Raw genomic sequence first — 19,086 nt, 5'->3', positions numbered from 1 at the left:
AGTGGACAGAATAAAAACTCTGATTTAATCTTTTGTAAATCCTTTGACAAATACACATATTAATTTTGTTATAACTAAAACAGACTGGCATCAAAAGGAAAAGCTATCAATCGATCATGTTGCTGTGGGACAGATGGGGACAGACAGTAATAGTTAATACATCAGAAGATAAAATGGACGGTCATGTCCAAATTTTATCAACTTTCCTCTAAGATTTGTTTGAATGTTCCTTACTTTACACATCAAAAAATTACAGACATAAAATCCACATAGCTTTTAATTATTCAGTTTTAGTTCTCTGAAGCTTCCAGTTACCGCTATCTGTTAGAGAAACATCTTGGTTTAAAACTCGAAAAACTCGATGACTATTTCCTTTCTGTCAGTGTCAGATGACATTTACAAAAGATAGAAGATCTGTTACACCTCTTTAGAGTTAGAAGAGAATAAGCATACTTGGCACTCTTTTTCCAGGTCTCCAGAAGAGCTTCAGTGACCAACATTTTGTTCCCAAGCCAAAAGGGTATAAGAAAAGCAATTCTACTTTCAATAAATCCGTACTTTACTCTTAAAGTAAAAGCTTGGTGAAAACATTCTATCATATTATTGTGAAAAACAGTTTAAATAAGCAAGTACCCTAGCAAATAAGACATTACTGGATGACAACATTATACACCCTGAGCCTAGATCTCAAAATATGCATCTGACTTCATTTTTAAATTAGTAAAGGATACTGAAAATGTCCATAGTCGATAAGAATAAGGCCTGGATACAGCAATATGCATAATGCATTAGCAACCTGTAAAGAAAAACATTGTGAAATAAGAAAGTCACGTTACTCAGGGGCATCTGGGTGGCTCAGTCAGTTAAGCATCCAACTCTTGATCTCAGCTCAGGTCACAATCTCACAGTTTCGTGGGTTCAAGCCCCACGTCAGGCTCTATGCTGACAGTGCCAGGCCTACTTGGGATTCTCTCTTTCCTCTCTGCCCCTCCTCCACTTTCTCTCTTTCTCTCAAAATAAATAAACATTAAAAAAAATTTTTTAAAAAGTCACGTTACTCAAATCAGAGTAAGACTACTGTTTGATTCAACACAGCAAATGTTCCCTCTCACCTTGTAATTTATCAAAATTTTTACAAAATATTTTTATAAAATATTTCTCCAAACACTGAAGTTTTCATGGAGGTGACATAAGATACTTCAGTAATAAGGAAAAAAAATCACTAACAGGTATTTGTCAGAGAAAGCACGTGTAGATATACAAATCAAAGAAGTCAATCTAATGATTAACCTGTATAAAATGACCCGAAGGAATATCTGTTAAGTGGGAATAAGACAATATACACCGACTCTTCATTTTTTTTTATTTTTAATTTTTTTAATTTATTTTTTAATATATGAAATTTACTGTCAAATTGGTTTCCATACAACACCCAGTGCTCATCCCAAAAGGTGCCCTCCTCAATACCCATCACCCACCCTGCCCTCCCTCCCACCCCCCATCAACCCTCAGTTTGTTCTCAGTTTTTAAGAGTCTCTTATGCTTTGGCTCTCTCCCACTCTAACCTCTTTTTTTTTTTTTTTTTCCTTCCCCTCCCCCATGGGTTTCTGTTACGTTTCTCAGGATCCACATAAGAGTGAAACCATATGGTATCTGTCCTTCTCTGTATGGCTTATTTCACTTAGCATCACACTCTCCAGTTCCATCCACGTTGCTACAAAAGGCCATATTTCATTTTTTCTCATTGCCACATAGTATTCCATTTACACCGACTCTTCAAAATGCCTTCCTTCCCACAAACCATTCAGATTTATCAGTAAAGCCATAAATTCGGTATGCTATGTAATCCAGCAGTACATAACATCTAAATCCCAGGCATCTTATTACTACAGTTGAACACTGCAATTATTAGTCTAAGGTAAGTTTAATTGACAAAAGAATCACTGTTCTACAATAGCCTATTCCCCAAAGCATGGCTTCTGTAAGCTCTATACTTTAATAGTGAAGCTAATAAAACATTTCAGAGATGAAATGTCAGGTTAACTTTAAAACTTACCTTTTTCTTAGTTGAGATTTCTTTTAAACAACAACAGTATAAAACTACTGCTGGTATATAAATCAGCAAGTCAGCAATTAACACTGAAAAAGCAACCAAATCATTTTAAACATGGGTCTGCTGGGATTTTCAATAACATATGAAAAGCCATCCTCCCCCCACTCTAACCCTGAATGAAAATTCTGTTAACAGGAGGCTCTCACCCACTCTGGACAAAGCCTTTATACAGTTCACCCTGTCCATTCCCTTCACCTGTGCCTAATTTCAATTGTTATGGTGCTACAACTCTAATTAAGAGTCTCGTAATTTTCTCTAACAAATTCACACATTAAATCAATTAGATGTATCCAAAATTGATTCCCTCTTTGCTCTGACTTAGACTTAAGGATACTCAAAGCAAAGGAAAACAACACTTTTTGCCAGCATCTGTATATTCCAAATTTTCTGGTATGAAGTATACCTCAAATGATGCAATTCATGTAAGAATCCTTTTTAAATGTTAATATTTATAAAACTACATAAACTTTTGCTAATTAATGCATATAAAGAGCTTGACAGACCCAGGTAAGGAGGAAACTGAAAAAAAACAGTTAAAAAAAAACCCAATTCATAATTTGGAATGTTCAGTTCTTTTAGAACAAAGAAATACAAATACATTAAGTTCTTCAACAGTACAACATAGCTACCCAATGAGACTATTTTTTGTTGTTGTTGTTCCAGGCTAACTACAGTGTCCAGAATAAGGTAAATGACAGTAAACTGTCAGTTTTAGAAGCATGCAATCTATTTTCAGCTCCAGATGCCACATTTAAGATGACACTGACAAAATGGAACATATTCAAAGGAGCACAACCAGAGGCCTCAAACCATAATCACATTCAACAAGCTGGCCATCTAAGAAATAGCTAACGTATCTAAAAATATTTAACCTGGAGAAGAGGTGACCTCAAATGTCTGTAGGGTATTAGGTATACAAAGGATCAGACTTGTTCTATGTAGCCTAAGGAAACAGAACCTAAAGTGACAAGTGGAGGTTCAACATAAAAAGGAAATGTTGAGTGACTGGGGCCCTCTGAAAATACAACAGACTGTTTCTAAAGGTTGTGAGTTCCCAGATACAGGTATTAGTTCAGAAGCTAAATAATCCTCCAGTGAGTATGCAGTTCAGAGAGGATTAAAGCTCTGTGGGGAAAGGAAAATGGTATGGCAGAGGGAAAGACAGGCAAGACAGATTATCTCTTGGGCCTCAGATTTCATGACTGGATGAATGATGAAGAGAACAAACTCCAACTAAATTCAGACTAATGAAGGAAAAGGCCAAGACAGAGCATTAAAGTCTAAATCACGTAAAGCTTTTAAAGAAATCTAATCTTATTACTTTCAATCTCTTAGAACAGCACATAATACATGCTCAATATATACCTGTTGAATGGATTATTTAATTTAGCAAAAATGCACAGCAATACAATGTATAAGATATAACCACAAGGTTTACTTTAAGAAAAAGGTGAGGGGCATCTGGGTGGCTCAGTCGGTTAAGCGTCAGTCCAACTCTTGATTTCAGCTCAGGTCATGATCTCCTGACTTGTGAGTTTGAGCCCCTTGTCAGGCTCTGCGCTGACAGCACAGAGCCTGCTTGGGACTCTTTCTCTGTCTCTCTCTCCCTCTCTCTCTCTCTCTCTCTCTGCCCCTTCTCACTCTATTTCTTCCTCTCTCTCTCTCTCTCAAAAATAAACATTAAAAAAAAAAGGTGAAAGGAATTTGGAATAAAGATATTAACGCAGCAGTAAACAACTAAAACTTCAATTTATGGCTATCTGACCTCAGGTAAGCTATTCGCATCACTCAACTGTGCTTCCACCCCCTTAGATTAAAGTAAAGATAGTAACAGTATTTAGCTCATTTGGGTATTGAAAGAATTGAGATAATAATAAATGTAAAGCACCCGGAATTATTCCTATTCTCTTGTTTTTCACCTTACATATACATTTGATCATGTATTATACATATGTATACATAGAGTTACACAATATTAAAAGTCAATAAGAGTAATAGAATTTTCTATCAGTTTGTTACAATTTTTTTAAAAATCAAAATTTGTTTTGAGAATCAACTCCTTTGCTCTCTTACCTGTGGTACGCATAAAGAGCTTATGTGCCTGACTTTCATATCCACGTGATGTATGGAGAGCAATCCAGTCTGGATTTATAAACTTTGCCCTGAAAAATCAAAGCATATATACACATACAGTATTACTCATCTCTTTTAGCCAAAGAACATCTGAAGACATATGAATCTATTTCAAGAAGTGGCCATTGCTCTTACGCTTCACTCTTATTTAATCTTGTGAAACTGACTTAAGCTGTAACACAGGGTCTACCTCACTCACCTTCCAACAAAACCATGTAACATGTCACAAAAATCCCTACCTTCACAATTCTTTCAGTATAAAAACAATCTGATGTGTCATGTTTCATTTATTAAACACATACTTTGTAAAGGACAATATGCTAGTATTGACCAAAGGATTATGTTTTATAGTTTATAATCTTCTCAGTTATCATAACAATCAGCAATAGCTACTAATTATAAATCATTGCATAAAAGTAAACATAATTTTTAAAGATAAATTAAATTTTCAACCATATTATGTTACTCTGAGCACTACAAAGTATATCTGATTATCATAAACTCTAGGGACTTATTTTTAATCCAGGAAGCTAATTTTCACAAACTATGAATAAAGGAAAAATAAAAACCAAATAAGATTTGAGCTTGGAAAGTAATATGAATAAGTTCCTCAAATTTTTGCTAGCACACTTCAAGTCTGAAATGGGATACTATTAAAGAGCAAAACTGGGGGTGCCTGGGTGGCTCAGTCAAATATCTTACTCTTGATTTCGGCTCAGGTCATGATCTCACGGTTCATAAGACCGAGCCCCACACAGCACAGAGCCTACTTGAGATTCTTTCTGTCCCTTTCTCTCTGCCCCTCCCCCACTCATGCTATCTCTCAAAATAAACAAACATTTTTTTTAAAAAGAGCAAAACTGAGTCTCCACCAAACAGAAGTTTCATCATCTTCTATAAACCATTCTACTTCTTTAAAAGAGAAGGAATTCCAACCTTGATCTTAAATCCTAAGTGAGACACTATAGTAATTAGAGTTTCTAACTTGACATGTTAGTCAGAATACCATTTGGACCTCTGTCTTTTTCATTCACTGTGGACCATTCCATAAAAAAAAGCATACACAACTAGCCATATTAGATGTATTTGTCAGTAGTCCATGAGTAATTACTAGTATCTGTGCTTCAAAACAAAGGTAGATTTTTACATTACTTTCTAGCCTATCCTCCAAAGAAATTATGGAAATGTTCAAACTTGGATAGTTAACTTACAACCTGACTGCAAAGGTATAATGCTTTACAAACCACAATACAAAAGTAGGTACAAACAATCTGTCCTCTACTCAACAAAGCCAGATCACACAGTTCTTACTAAACCTGTTAAGCGCACAAACATTTAGAGTTACATTAAAGACAAAAAACTTACACATATGCACATAAAAGACTATGATAAGCTGTAAGAGGTGGATAATCCAATCCCCAATATTGTAAATTGTTATCACTACTGTTAAAATACCTAGAAAAAAAAAAAAGAAAGCAACATTCCATTAATCAATATTCAAGAAACAGACTTATAATTTAACATCTCATTTAATTAAAATGAAAAAATGTTATACAAGGTAAAAAAAATTCATCTAAACTTTGTCTTTTCCCTTTCAGTTAAATTTTGTGAAATCACAATTAAAAGTTTTTGAGTACAGTTATTTATTATCTAAACCAAGACACTCTTGGCTTACTCTTGAGTAAAAGAGGAAATTATTAATAATTAAGACCTAACAAGAAATGCAAACCAAGATTGTCCCAGGCAAACCAGAACTTATTGTCACTCTATTAATCGTCTAAGTCAATGATTAACATGTATACAACAAAATAACATGCAAAAAAGACAATTTACTTCTGATAACCTAAACAAAGAAACAATACAAAATAACAATTTAAAAAAAGTAAAAAAGTCAGGAGCACCTGGCTGCCTCATTCCGTGGAGCATGTACCTCTTGATCTTGGGGTTCTGAGTTTGAGCTTTATGTTGGGTGTACAGATTACTTTCAAAAGTTAAAAACTCAGGGCATTTGGGTGGTTCAGTCGGTTGAGCATCCGACTTTGGCTCAGGTCATGATCTCATGGTTTTTGAGTTGGAGCTCCACATAGGGCTTGCTGATGTCAGCCTGTCAGCACAGAGCCCGCTTCAGATCCTCTGTCCCCCCTCTCTGCTCTTTCCCCACTTGCGCTCTCCCAAAATAAATATATATTTAAAATTAAAAAATAAAATTAAAAAAAAAAGAAAGGCAAAAAAATCAGTATCAAAGAATACACAAAGATTTGGTTTATGGAAAGAGAAATACCTTATGGAACAGGTATACTTTTAGTAAGACTTTGAAAACAATTCAACCAACTTATAATGAAAGCCTATTATATGCAAGATTCTGTGCACTGGGGAAGAAAACTAGGTCTAACACTCATAAATTAATAGGCTCCTGCAGTTTGCCAGAATGGAAAGGCACTATATAGAACTACTATGGCTAAAGAAGTGAAAACTAAGTTTACATAAACAGACTTCTTAATTATATACTTTAAATGGGTCAAATTCCTTAAGTGTTACAATCTCCTACTTTGGGATTACAATTTTCTTTTAAATTAACATTCAATCCCATTAAATAGTCTATTGTTCATCTTCAGAAGGTCTGTTTTACTTAGTGTTAGTCACATGAAATGTTGGTTGATATGGAAGAGATGGGAACTAATAAAATGATCAAGGCACACTAGACAGCCGAGAGATCTAGGCATAGGGTACTACAGCATGTACCAGCTGGAGGCAGTTGTCTGCTCCAGCAGCAACATCCATGTGAACCATCCTAGGTCCTATATCTAGCTGAAACTTGAAGCCAAGAGGCAGTGAACCCAAGAATTTCCAGCTTAGCTAGAACTCCTTTTGACAGCTTAAATCTGAGAAACTCAGCCAGGCCAATAGTGGAGACCAGAGGACTCACTTCTCTGGTGCCCTCTGAAGACAGGCACCAATTGTGTTATTTCCAAATTCACCTCACTTCCAGGCACATTGGCATAAAATTTTATTGTACTTCCCTCACAGAGTTGTTGAATGATTGGGTTAAATATGTAAAGCTGTTAAATCACTGCCTGACACACAGCAAATACACAATAGTAGTTCTAACTGTGTTATTAGCCACAAAACTAACGGGATGTATCTAGCAATGGAAAACCATTTTGACCAATACAATTTCATTTAGTTTTCTGCTTCTTATGAAACAAAAGCTATTTTTTGTTTACTCCAACCTTGGGATCCTCTGGAGATAAGTAAAAGAGGCAATGACAGTAAAGTGTAAGCATGCAAAGATAGATACTAACAGTAAAGTCACTGGTTGGACCTGAGAAAAAGGAATGACAGGGCTAACCACCTTGTTCCCTATTCTTATGGAAGTGGACAACTAAGAGCGGAATTTACGGAAAAAGTAGCTTTCAAATGTTTCCAGTAAAGCTTCAAAATCTAGTAGAAACAAAGCAACTAGTTAATTCTCTGCCTTATATATTTTAGATATATCTGAAAAGTTGTGCACATGCTATTTATATGTTGAAATGTACTTTGCCAATGAATTCCCAAATAATCTTGGTTAAATGTTTTGTCAGAAAAAATCTGGCTACCATGTGAATTATGAAATTACATTCAAGAGTGTTATCATTAACTTTAAGATACAATTTTTCTTTTTTTTTTTTTAGATTTTTTTAATTTTTTTTTTTTACTTTTGAGAGAGAGAGAGAGGGAGAGGGAGGGGGAGAGAGAGAGAGAGAGAGAGAGAGAGAGAGAACATGAGCAGGGGAGGGGCAGAGAGAGACCAAGACAGATCTGAAGCAGGCTTCAGGCTCTGAGCTGTCAGCACAGAGCCCAACGTGGGGCTCAACCTCAGGAGCCATGAGATCATGACCTGAGCCAAGGTCCGACGCTTAACTGACTGAGCCACCCAGGCATCCCATGATACAGTTTTTTTCTAATACACAACCCAGAGTCATGGGTATTTTTACTTTTTAAAAAAATACATATATATTTTTTAAGTTTATTTATTTTTGAGAGAGAGTGGGCATGTGGGCCACTCGAACTGGGGAGGGAGAGAGAGAGAGAGGGAGAGAGAATATCAAGCAGGCTCTGCACTGACGTGGGCCTTGATCTCACAAACCGTGAGATCGTGACCTGAGCCAAAATCACGAGTTGGACATTTAACCACTAAGCCACCCAGGTGCCCCCAAAAAACATATTTTGAAGTGAAATAGTTTCAAATTCACAGAAGAGTTTCAACAATAGTTCAAAGAATTTCTGCACATCAAAATGTAAAATTTTTATATGACAAGACACCTTAAGAAAAGTCTAAAGACAAGAAAAACAGGAAGATGTTTATTTTATACACACATACACATTAAGAAAAATGATTAAAACGTAGAATACTGTTATAGCAGACAGACTTTAAGATCATCCCCATAAATCCCATCTCTTATTGTTCATGCCCCTGAATGTGTACAATCCCCTTAAGTGTGCAAGACCTGTGACTTGCTTGTAACCAAGAGAACATGACAAAGGTCACAGATGTCACTCTGGTGCTTATGTTTTGTATATATGTAAGATTCTGTCTTGCTAGTAAGTGTGCCAGAAAGACTCCCTTTCACGGACTTTGAAGAGGGAAGCTGTCGTGTTTTAATAAGTGACCATACTGGAGAAGCCACATGGCAAGAAACTGCAAGTAGACTCTAGGAGCTGAGGGTAGCATCCAACAAGAAACTGAAGTCCTCAGTCTTGCAGATGCAAGGAAATTAATTCTGCCAACAACCTGAGGTACCTTGGAAATGGTTCCTCCCCCAGTTCAAACTCCAGTAAGACTAGAGCCCCAGATGACAACTGGATTGCATGCAGCCTCCTAGAGGCCCTGAGCAGAATATCAAGATAAGCCATGCCCAGACTTCTGACCTAAAAAAAAAAAAAAAGCTGTGTGATAAAAAATGTGTCTTTAAGGGGCACCTGGGTGGCTCAGTCGGTTAAGCGACCGACTTCAGCTCAGGTCATGATCTCATGGTTCGTGGGTTCGAGCCCCGCGTCGGGCTCTGTGCTGACAGCTCAGAGCCTGGAGCCTGTTTCAGATTCTGTGTCTCCCTCTCTCTCTGCCCCTCCTCTGCTCATGCTCTGTCTCTCATTCCCTCAAAAATAAGTAAACATTAAAAAAAATTAAAAACAAAACAAAAAACAAAAAAAAAGGAAAACAAACAGTGCCCTGCTTCGGATTCTGAGTCTCCCTCTCTCTCTGTTCCTCCCCTGCTCTCACTCTGTCTCTCTCTCTCTCAAAAAGAAATAAAGATTTAAAAAAATTGAAAAAAAAAATGTGTCTTTAAGTAATTACCATTTGTGGTCATTTGTTAACATAGAATAGAAAATTAATATACAGTAGTCCTCCCTTACCCACAGTTTCACTTTCTGCGATTGCAGTGACCAGTGGTTAACTGCAGTCTGGAAGCAGGCTGTCCTCCTGATGTATCCTCAGAAGGTCAACAGTAGCTTAATGCTACATCACAATGCCTATGTCATTCACTGCACTTCATCTCAGGATATAGGCATTTTATTATCTTACATCATCACAAGAAGAAAGGTGAGTACAGTCCAATAAGATATTTTGAGAGAAACAAATTCCCATAACTTCTATTACAGTACATGGTTATAGTTGTTATATTTTATTATTAGTTATCATTATTAATCTCTTACTGTACTAATTTATGAATTAAACTTTATTGTTGGTATGCATGTATAGGAAAAAACATAGCCTATAGGGTTTGGTGCTATCCATAGTTTCAGGCATACACTGGGGGTATTGGAACTTATGCCCCATGGATAGTAAGGGACTACTGTAACTTTATTTTATTTTTAATTTATTTTTAACACTTATTCTTGAGAAAAAGAGAGAGAGAGAGTGCAACCAGGGGAGGAGCAGAGAGAGAGGGAGACACAGAATCCGAAGCAGGCTCCAGGCTCTGAGCTGTCAGCACAGAACCTGATGTGGAGCTCGAACTCATGAACCATGAAATCATGACCTGAGCCGAAGTTGGATGCTTAACCAACTAAGCCACCCAGGTGCCCCTGTAACTTTATTTTAAAACCATACAAATTAAGAGCACCTGGGTGGCTCAATTGGTTAAGCATCCGCTCAGGACATGATCTCATGGTTTGTGAGATTCAGCCCAACATTGGGCTCTGTGTTGACAGCATGCAGCCTGTTTGGGACTCTCTCTCTCTCCTTCTCTGTACCCTCCCCCACTTGCACTCTCTCTCTCTGTCAAAATAAATAAATAAACATTTAAAAGTAAATAAACAGAGGTGCCTGGGTGGCTCAACTCTTGGCTCAGATCACGATCTCACAATTGGTAAGATCGAGCCCCATGTTGGGCTCTGCACTGTCAGCATGGAGGCTGCTTAGGATTCTCTCTCTCCCCCTCTCTCTGCCCCTCCCCTGCTCACAGGGTCTCTCACTCTCAAAATAAATAAATAAATTTAAAATATAAATAATTAAAAATAATATAAATAAATTCATACAAATTATTACAAAAAAGACCTGCAATCCACCAAAAACATGGAAAAAAGATATAAATATGCAATTTTTAGAAGAAATACATTGATCAGCAAATATATTAAAAAATGTTAAATGTCACAAGTACTCAAGGAAATGGAAATTTTAAAAGTCTGGGGTTATTAAGTGTTGATAAATGTGTGTAGAAAGAAGATATTCTTGTGTTGGTATCCATTAAAACTGTCTACTTCAGAGATTCCACTTCTAACAATCTATCCAGAAAAAACCATGTGAACAGAGAAAATATAGTTTATTTAATCATCCCCCTATAAGAGAAAATTTAGAGTGTGTCAGATTTCTCATTACTATAAACAATGCTGAAATAAACAATGCTGAAATAAACAGCCATGCCCACCAATCCTCTTGATTTATAAAACTGTGGTTTTGTTTAGAAAACAAGCTCAGGGTAAGTGGACTCTTCCGTTAGCCCCAGGTATAAACCATACCTGCACTGAGTCAAGCATTTCTTTTATTAACGATTGCTTTAAAGTTGGGAAAGATTTTGCTCCATGACAAAAAGAGAGGTAATAAGAAGGCATTCCTATTATTCCTGCCTTGAGCATGGTTGTATAAAGTTACAACACTTGTAGCCTGAGCAGTCATCTACAGACTATGGAGTGGACAGACTCAGGATGAAAAGCTAAAATTCCAAGAAGAAAGAACAGCAGAGAGGAAGAATGGGTAAAGCCTGAGTCCCTGATTGCTATTGCTGAGCCACTTTACTAGCATTACAATGACCTACTTCTTGAGATAATATAATTATTTTATTGAGGCACCTGAGTGGCTTAGTCGGTTAAGTGTCCGACTTCAGCTCAGGTCAGGATCTAACGGTTTGTGAATTCGAGCACTGTGTCGGGCTCTGTTCTGACAGCTCAGAGCCTGGAGCCTGCTTCTTACTCTGTGTCTCCCTCTCTCTCTGTGCCTCCCCCACTTGTACTCTGTCTCTCACTCTATCTCAAAAATAAATATCAGAAAAAAATTATAAAAAGATTACTGCTTAAGCTACTATTACTCAGGTTTTCTATTACTTGATGCCAAAAGTGCTCCTGATCCCACATATAAGGAATGTGCATTATAAAGTTTATTACAAATTTAGTTCTATTTTATTACAGTAATACACAATGAATAAATAATAAAAAGTTTTCTTTTAATTTAATATTATTTAATTATTAAAACTAACACTTCTAAAGTTAACATGACCAATCCTGATATCTTTTTCTTTTTTTAAGTAGGCTCCACACCCACAGTGGAGCCCAATGCAGAGCTTGAACTCACAACCCTAAGATCAAGACCTAAGCTAAGATCAAAAGTTGGACACAACTCACTGAACCACTCAGGCACCCCTCCTGATATATTTTAAATGACTATTTCACTTGCAAAGAGTTTTGACAAGTTAGCTATAGTTACCTATAGCTAACTCTCTAGAGCTAACTCTCTAAAAAGAGAAAGACTTCACTATTGGAAAACTGAAGTAAAAAAAATAAGAAATCACACCATTTAAACATGAATCTGAAACAGATCAGTTTCTCTTAGAATTTCCAGGTGTACATTTTTGGTTTTCTTGTCTATCCACTCATAAAGAGAAAATTTCTGACATTTATTATACTAAATCATATTTCTTAAATTTCTTATGAACATCATGAAGTATTGCATAATCAACTAATGATAAATCATGTTTCTTTATACCATATGTCTCTGTTTCTAAGTCTACCATTCAGGATTCTCATGGTACCCACTCCTTAATAAAGATTTCAAAACTATTAAAATTTACTACCGAGATTAGCCATTTCATAATATTTAAGGCTCACAGATCATGGCTAAAACTGGATCATATAATTATATCTGAGGTATACAGTCTGGTTTTTAACAAAGAAAACAGAATGAAAATGTATACATACAGTCAACTCCTGATTATCTGGGTTAAAGTAGGAGACAATTGGTGCAGAAAACTGAAAACTGAGATAGATCAGAATAATCTACTCTCCATACTGAATTAAGATTATATTCTCAAAAAAAAAAAAGATGATATTCTCACTCCTGGAATCAATGTTTTCACCACCTACCATTAAAGCCAAAAGCTGCAATTTATCACCTTAATCTTTCAATACAAAATATCACAATTACTTTTATATCAAAATCTGTTAAGAAGTACTTAACAAGAGAACAGCCAAAAATACAATAATTGTCTTATCTGTGTAATTTTTACAAAGGAATAAAAAAGAATTACAAAACTCAAAAGCAATGGGCTGGTTTCCCTCAACAAACATTACCTTATTCTATCAATCAAGCAAGAGAAAAACACATTAAAAATGTATTAATAATCGGAAGAGTGATACTCATTGGTTAAGTCACTATATGAGGAGGGGCGCCTGGATGGCTCAGTTGGTTTAGCAGCTGGCTCTTGGTTTTGGCTCAAGTCATGGTCCCACTAGTTCGGTAGTTGGAGCTCCACGTCGGGCTCCACGCTGACAGTGCAGAGACTGCTTGGGATTCTCTTTCTCTCTCTCTCTCTCTCTCTCTCTCTCTCTCTCTGCCCCTCCCCTGCTTTCTCTCTCTCTTTCTCTCTCAAAATAAATAAACTTTTTAAAAAAATCACTGTATAAAGGTATGGAAGATGCTCAAAATAGTACAATGCATAATGTCAAATATTTAGCTCATCTCAATTTTAAATGCTCTTTGACTAGGGTAGAGCCAACCTATTAATAGGAAGTTCAATATGACGTTCATGTATGAAACTCTCTCTTAAATGAATTATATATAAGCAGTGACCAAAAACAAAGAATACAAAAATATTTATGCAACCACCAAAGACCCCAAAAGCCAAAACAATCTTGAGAAAGAACAAGGCTGGAAGTATCACACTCCCTGATTTCAAACTATCAAAGCTATAGCAATCAAAACGGTATGAGGGCCCCTGGCTGGTTCAGTCGGTGGTTCAGTCGGTCAAGCATCCAACCCTTGATCTCAGCTCAGGTCATGATCTCACAGTTCGTGAGTTAGAGCCCCACATTGGCTCTGCACTGATATTGCAGAGCCTGCTTGGGATTCTGTCTCTCCCCCCCCCCCCCGCCCCTCCTCCAGTTGTTCTCTCTCAAAATAAATAAACTTTAAGAAAAAAAAAAAAGAATCAGGCTCTGTGCTGACAGCTCAGAGCCTGGAGCCTGCCTCGGATTCTATGTCTGTCTCTTCCCACGCTCATACTCTGCCCCTCCCACGCTCATACTCTCTCTGTCTCTGTCTCTCTCTCTCTCTCTCAAAAATAAACATTAAAAAAAAAAAGAATTAGTGCTGAATTCAATTGCTAAGCAAATTCATATAAGGGTATATGAAGTAAAATAAAAATCTATTTAATTTTTTTTTTAACTTTTTTTTATTTTTGAGACAGAGAGAGACAGAGCATGAACGGGAGAGGGGCAGAGAGAGAGGGAGACACAGAATCGTAAGCAGGCTCCAGGCTCTGAGCCATCAGCCCAGAGCCCGATGCGGGGCTCGAACCCACAGACGGTGAGATCGTGACCTGAGCTGAAGTCGGACGCTTAACCGACTGAGCCACCCAGGCGCCCCATAAAAATCTATTTAAATAAAAATATATTTCCAATAAAATGTTATTCTTATAAAAAAAAAAACAAAACAGTATGGTACTGGCATGAAACAGACACAGAGATCAATGGAACAGAAGAGAACCCAAAAATAAACCTATGAATATATGGTCAATTAATCTATGACAAAAGAGGCAAGAATATACAATGGGGAAATAACAGTCTCTTCAATAAATGGTGTTGGGAAAACTGGACAGCTACATGCAAAAGAATGAAACTGGACCACTATCTTATACCATACACAAAGATAACTTTAGAATGGATTAAAGATTTGAATATAAGAACTAAAACTATATTGGGGCGCCTGGGTGGCTCAGTCGGTTAAGCAGCCGACTTCAGCTCAGGTCACGATCTCACGGTCGGTGAATTCGAGCCTTGCGTCGGGCTCTGTGCTGACAGCTCAGGGCCTGGAGACTGTTTCGGATTCTGTGTCTCCCTCTCTCTGACCCTCCCCCGTTCATGCTGTGTCTCTCTCTGTCTCAAAAATAAATAAACGTTAAAAAAAAAAAAGAACTAAAACTATAAAACTACTAGAAGAAAACATAAGCATAAGTTCTTTGACATCAGTCTGAGTACTATATTTTTGGAACAGTATCTTAAGGCAAGGACAACAAAAGCTAAAAAAAAAAAAAAAAAAAAAATGGGATTACATCAAACTAAAAAGCAGTTCTTTTCCAGTGAAGGAAAATAACAAAACAAAAAGGCAGGCACCTGGCTGGCTCAATTGGTAGGGTGTGCAACTCTTTATCTTGGGGTTGGGAGTTTGAGCCCCATGTTGGGTATAGCAAGATTACTTAAAAATAAAATTAAAAAAAAAAGGCAACCTACTGTATTTGCAAATCACACATCCACTAAGTAGTTAATGTCCAAAATACATAAAGAACTTACAAAACTTAATAAAAAAACAAACAACCCAATTAAAAAATGGGCAGAGCACATTCTTGAATAGCCATTTTTCCAAAGACATAAAGACAGCCAACAGTCACATGAAAAGATAATCAACATCACTAATAATCAGAAAAATACAAATCCAAACCACAATAAGGTATCATCTCCTCACACCAGTCAGATTGGTTGGCTAAGATCACAAAGACAAGAAACAAGTGTTGGAGAGGATGTAGAGAAAAGGGAACTCGTGAACTGCTGGGAATGTAACTTGGTCCAACCACTATGGAAAACAGTACAAATGTTCCTCAAAAATCAGAAATAGTACTAGCATATGATCTAGCAATTCCACTTCTGGGTATTTATCCAAAGAAAATGAAAACACCAATTTGAAAAGATACATGTACCCCTATGTTCATTATAGCATTATTTACAATAGCCAAGATAACCTAAGTATCCATTGCTAGATCAATGGATAAAGAAAATGTTATATACAAATAAATCTTGAATAATGCAGAAGTTAGTTGCCCCAAACCCCCAACATAGTGAAAATCCATGTATAACTTCTGATTTCCCAAACTCAACTACCAATAGCCTGCTGACTGAAAGCCTTACCAATAACATAACAGTTGATTAACATTTATCTTGTATATTATACATATTACATACTGTATTCTTACAATAAGTAAGCTAGCAAGAAGGAAATGCTATTAAAATCATAAGGAAGAGAAAATATATTTATAGCACTGTACTATACTTATTTTAAAAATCCTTGAGGCACCTGGGTGGCTTAGTCAGTTAAGCATCCGACTTCAGCTCATGTCACGATCTCATGGTCCATGAGTTCGAGCCCTGCGTCAGGCTCTGGGCTGACAGCTCAGAGCCTGGAGCCTGCTTCAGATTCTGTGTCTCTCTCTCTCTCTGTCCCTCCCTGCTCATGCTCTCTCTCTCTTGCTCTCTCTCTCAAAAATAAACATTAAAAAAAAAATTTTTTTTAATCCACATATAAGTAGACCTCTGTAGTTTGTTCAAACCTGTGTTGTTCAAGGATCAACTGAATATATGCAGTGGAATATTACTCAGCCACAAAAAAGAACAAAATCTTGCCATTTGCAACAACATGGATGGACCTAGAAAGTATTGTTAAGTGAAAAAAGTCAGAGAAAGACAAATACTGTATGATTTCACTTATGTATGCAATCTAGAAAACAAATGAGCAAATAAAACAGAAACAGAGTCATATGGACAGGAAACTGTTGGTTATCAGAGTGGGAAGGGGTTGGAAGGTGGACAAAATAGGTGAAGGGGATTAAAAGGTACAAACTAGTTATAAAATAAGTCATGGGGATGTAATGTACAGCACAGGGAACATAGTCAATAATATTGTAATAAATTTGTATGGTGAAAGTGATTAGACTTATCATGGGGATCACTGAGTAAGGTATAAAAATATCAAATCACTATGATGTACACCTGGAACAGGTTTTGTATGTCAATTACACTTTAATTTAAAAATAATAATAAATGTATTTTAGCTCTGGAAAAAAAGGTATCATATACTTTCCTCACATAAAATCACATGAAATGGTTCATTTGGATTCTAAAGACTCGAATAAATGTATCAGTATATAAGAAAAAAAAAAAAAGCAGTGATCAAAGCAATCAACAGAACAATGTAAACAGTTTGTACAGCCAGTCTAATAAAATAATCTATTAGGCATCCAATAAATCAATAAGCAATGTTATCAATTGTTATTGGAATATATTTGATAAAGATGACACAGGCACAAATTTCAGTAAAGATATAACCACAGCTAACATTTCCTGAGAGCTCATCTTGTTGCAAACACTAGTCTAAGTGTTTTACATGTATCGTTTTATTCAATACTCACAATAACCCAGTGAAATATGTATTCTATCATTTCCACTCTACAAGTGAAAAAACCGTGGCAGAAATGTTAAGTAATTTTGCCAAAGGTCACACAGCTACAGCTAGTAGACAGTAGACAAGGATCTGAACTCAGGCAGTCTAATTTGAGCACCTACACTCCTCACCGCTAAGCTACTGCTCTTTCATATCTCATTCATTCCTAACAAAGACAGTTTGTGAAACCACCAGAAAAAATATTGTTAGCCCAGGATGGTTCTTTAGTTTATGTCCAGAGAAGCTTCTAAAGCATACAGTGTTCTTTCCTCAAAGTTCTCATCATATTTTAGCTGCTGAGTACATGGGTAACTTTCAGGAGTATGAAACTTTAAATATGAGCCTATGATATACAAGGTAGTAAGTGGTATCAGTATACAGGAAAATGAGTATGCTGAAGAGGAATAGCATATTTTCCTTGAATATATATTCCTTTTATATACATTTTCCTACGTATCTTCAAATAATCTGTATTAACTATGATAAACAATAAAATCAAGTTAAAATTATCCATACCATTGTTTGATGGGTAAATTAAAAGTAATTTCTTGCCAGTGTCTCTGAGCTTCATAATCACCAAACATAGGGGGTTTTCCAGCACCTAACATGAAAGGTAAAAACAGCCAGACAACAATATACTTTAATATACCAATGATTTTATTTCCTCATGAAAAATTTAAAAAAAATTTTTTTTAACTTATTTATTTTGAGATAGAGTGAGAGCATAAGTTGAGGAGGAACAGAGAAATAGAGAGAGAGTGGGTATCCTAAGCAGGCTCCATGCTGTCAGCACAGAGCCCGATGCGGGGCTTGGACTCACAAACCATGAGATCATGACCTGAGCTGAGATCAAGAGTCGGACACCTGACTGAGCCACCCAGTCGCACCGAAAATTTTCTAAATTATAGAGGCAGTATAGGTTAAAGAAAAGAATCACAGACATTACCAAAAACAGCAGAGATGAGGTCTGAATCCTATCACTGTTAGCACACAGAGTGACTGAGTGATCTTGGACAAATTACTTAACCTCCCTAAACCTCAACCCATTAAAAACAAGAACTACCTGCAGAACTACTGGAATATGTAAGATAATGATATAAAATACCCAGTAAAGGATGTGGCACACAGTAAACATTCAATAAATACAAGATATTATTAACACTAATTAGTTAATAATACTAATTTTAAAATATCCAAGTTTATTTTTACTTCACAAGACTGTCCACTAAGTATCATAAAACAATAAAAATGAGTATCTATACTTTACAAAGGTCTTTTGCAAACTAAATACAAATAACAAGGTTCAGTACAGAACCAAAACATACTGTATGTTATAAAGACATTAGTAGAGGCACCTGGGTGGCTCAGAGGGTTAAGCGTCTGACTTCGGCTCAGGTCATGATCTCATAATTCATGAGTTCCAGTCCCTCATCCGGGGTCTGTGCTGACAGCTCAGAGCCTGGAGCTGCTTCAGATTCTGTGTCTCCCTCTTTCTGCCCCTCCCCCGCTCACACTCTTTCTCTGTCTCTCAGAAATGAATAAACATTAAAACAAATTTTAAAAAAAGAAAAAGACATTAGTTAGGTCAGGCTTTGCTGTCAAATAAGTGACATAAAAACTATCAGTTTCAGCTTTTTTTATTTCAAAATAGCAAATACGGAATAATAGATCTTTAGCAATTGATAGCACTTCATATGTGCCAGATACAACAATGAAGTATTATTAGTATCCCTACTTTACAGGTGAAAAGAGAGGCAATGGTCACCCAGGTATTAAGTAGCAGGGTCTGGATTTCAACCCAGGCAAACTGGCTCCATAATCCAGTTTTATATTGTTGGCAACGTGTGTGAGTGGGTTATTAACCTTAAGTCATGTTAAA

At 36.5% G+C, this 19,086-nt stretch overlaps 1 protein-coding gene across 9 annotated transcripts in view; it reads right to left on the bottom strand.

The window, feature by feature from the left end:
• The window catches only part of ALG6 (ALG6 alpha-1,3-glucosyltransferase), a 65,781-nt gene that overhangs the window by 28,639 nt on the left and 18,056 nt on the right, over positions 1–19,086 (bottom strand). For 6 of the 9 annotated variants that reach the window (XM_042951992.1, XM_042951994.1, XM_042951991.1 and 3 more), the window contains 5 exons: positions 17,724–17,808; positions 5,612–5,701; positions 4,187–4,275; positions 2,057–2,139; positions 732–796 (listed from right to left, as the gene is read on the bottom strand). In XM_042951992.1, coding sequence (XP_042807926.1) covers positions 732–796; positions 2,057–2,139; positions 4,187–4,275; positions 5,612–5,701; positions 17,724–17,808 — 412 coding nt within the window. Of the gene's footprint in view, positions 1–731; positions 797–2,056; positions 2,140–4,186; positions 4,276–5,611; positions 5,702–9,640; positions 9,809–17,723; positions 17,809–19,086 lie in introns of those variants that run through there. The other 3 variants (XM_042952000.1, XM_042951998.1, XM_042951999.1) reach the window with 3 other exon arrangements.

The sequence above is a fragment of the Panthera leo genome, chromosome C1 (genome assembly GCF_018350215.1).
Source record: "Panthera leo isolate Ple1 chromosome C1, P.leo_Ple1_pat1.1, whole genome shotgun sequence".
NCBI classification, from domain to species: Eukaryota; Metazoa; Chordata; class Mammalia; order Carnivora; family Felidae; genus Panthera; species Panthera leo.
The sequence above is the reverse complement of the archived record's forward strand: the minus strand, read 5'-3'. Positions and strand labels throughout refer to the sequence as shown.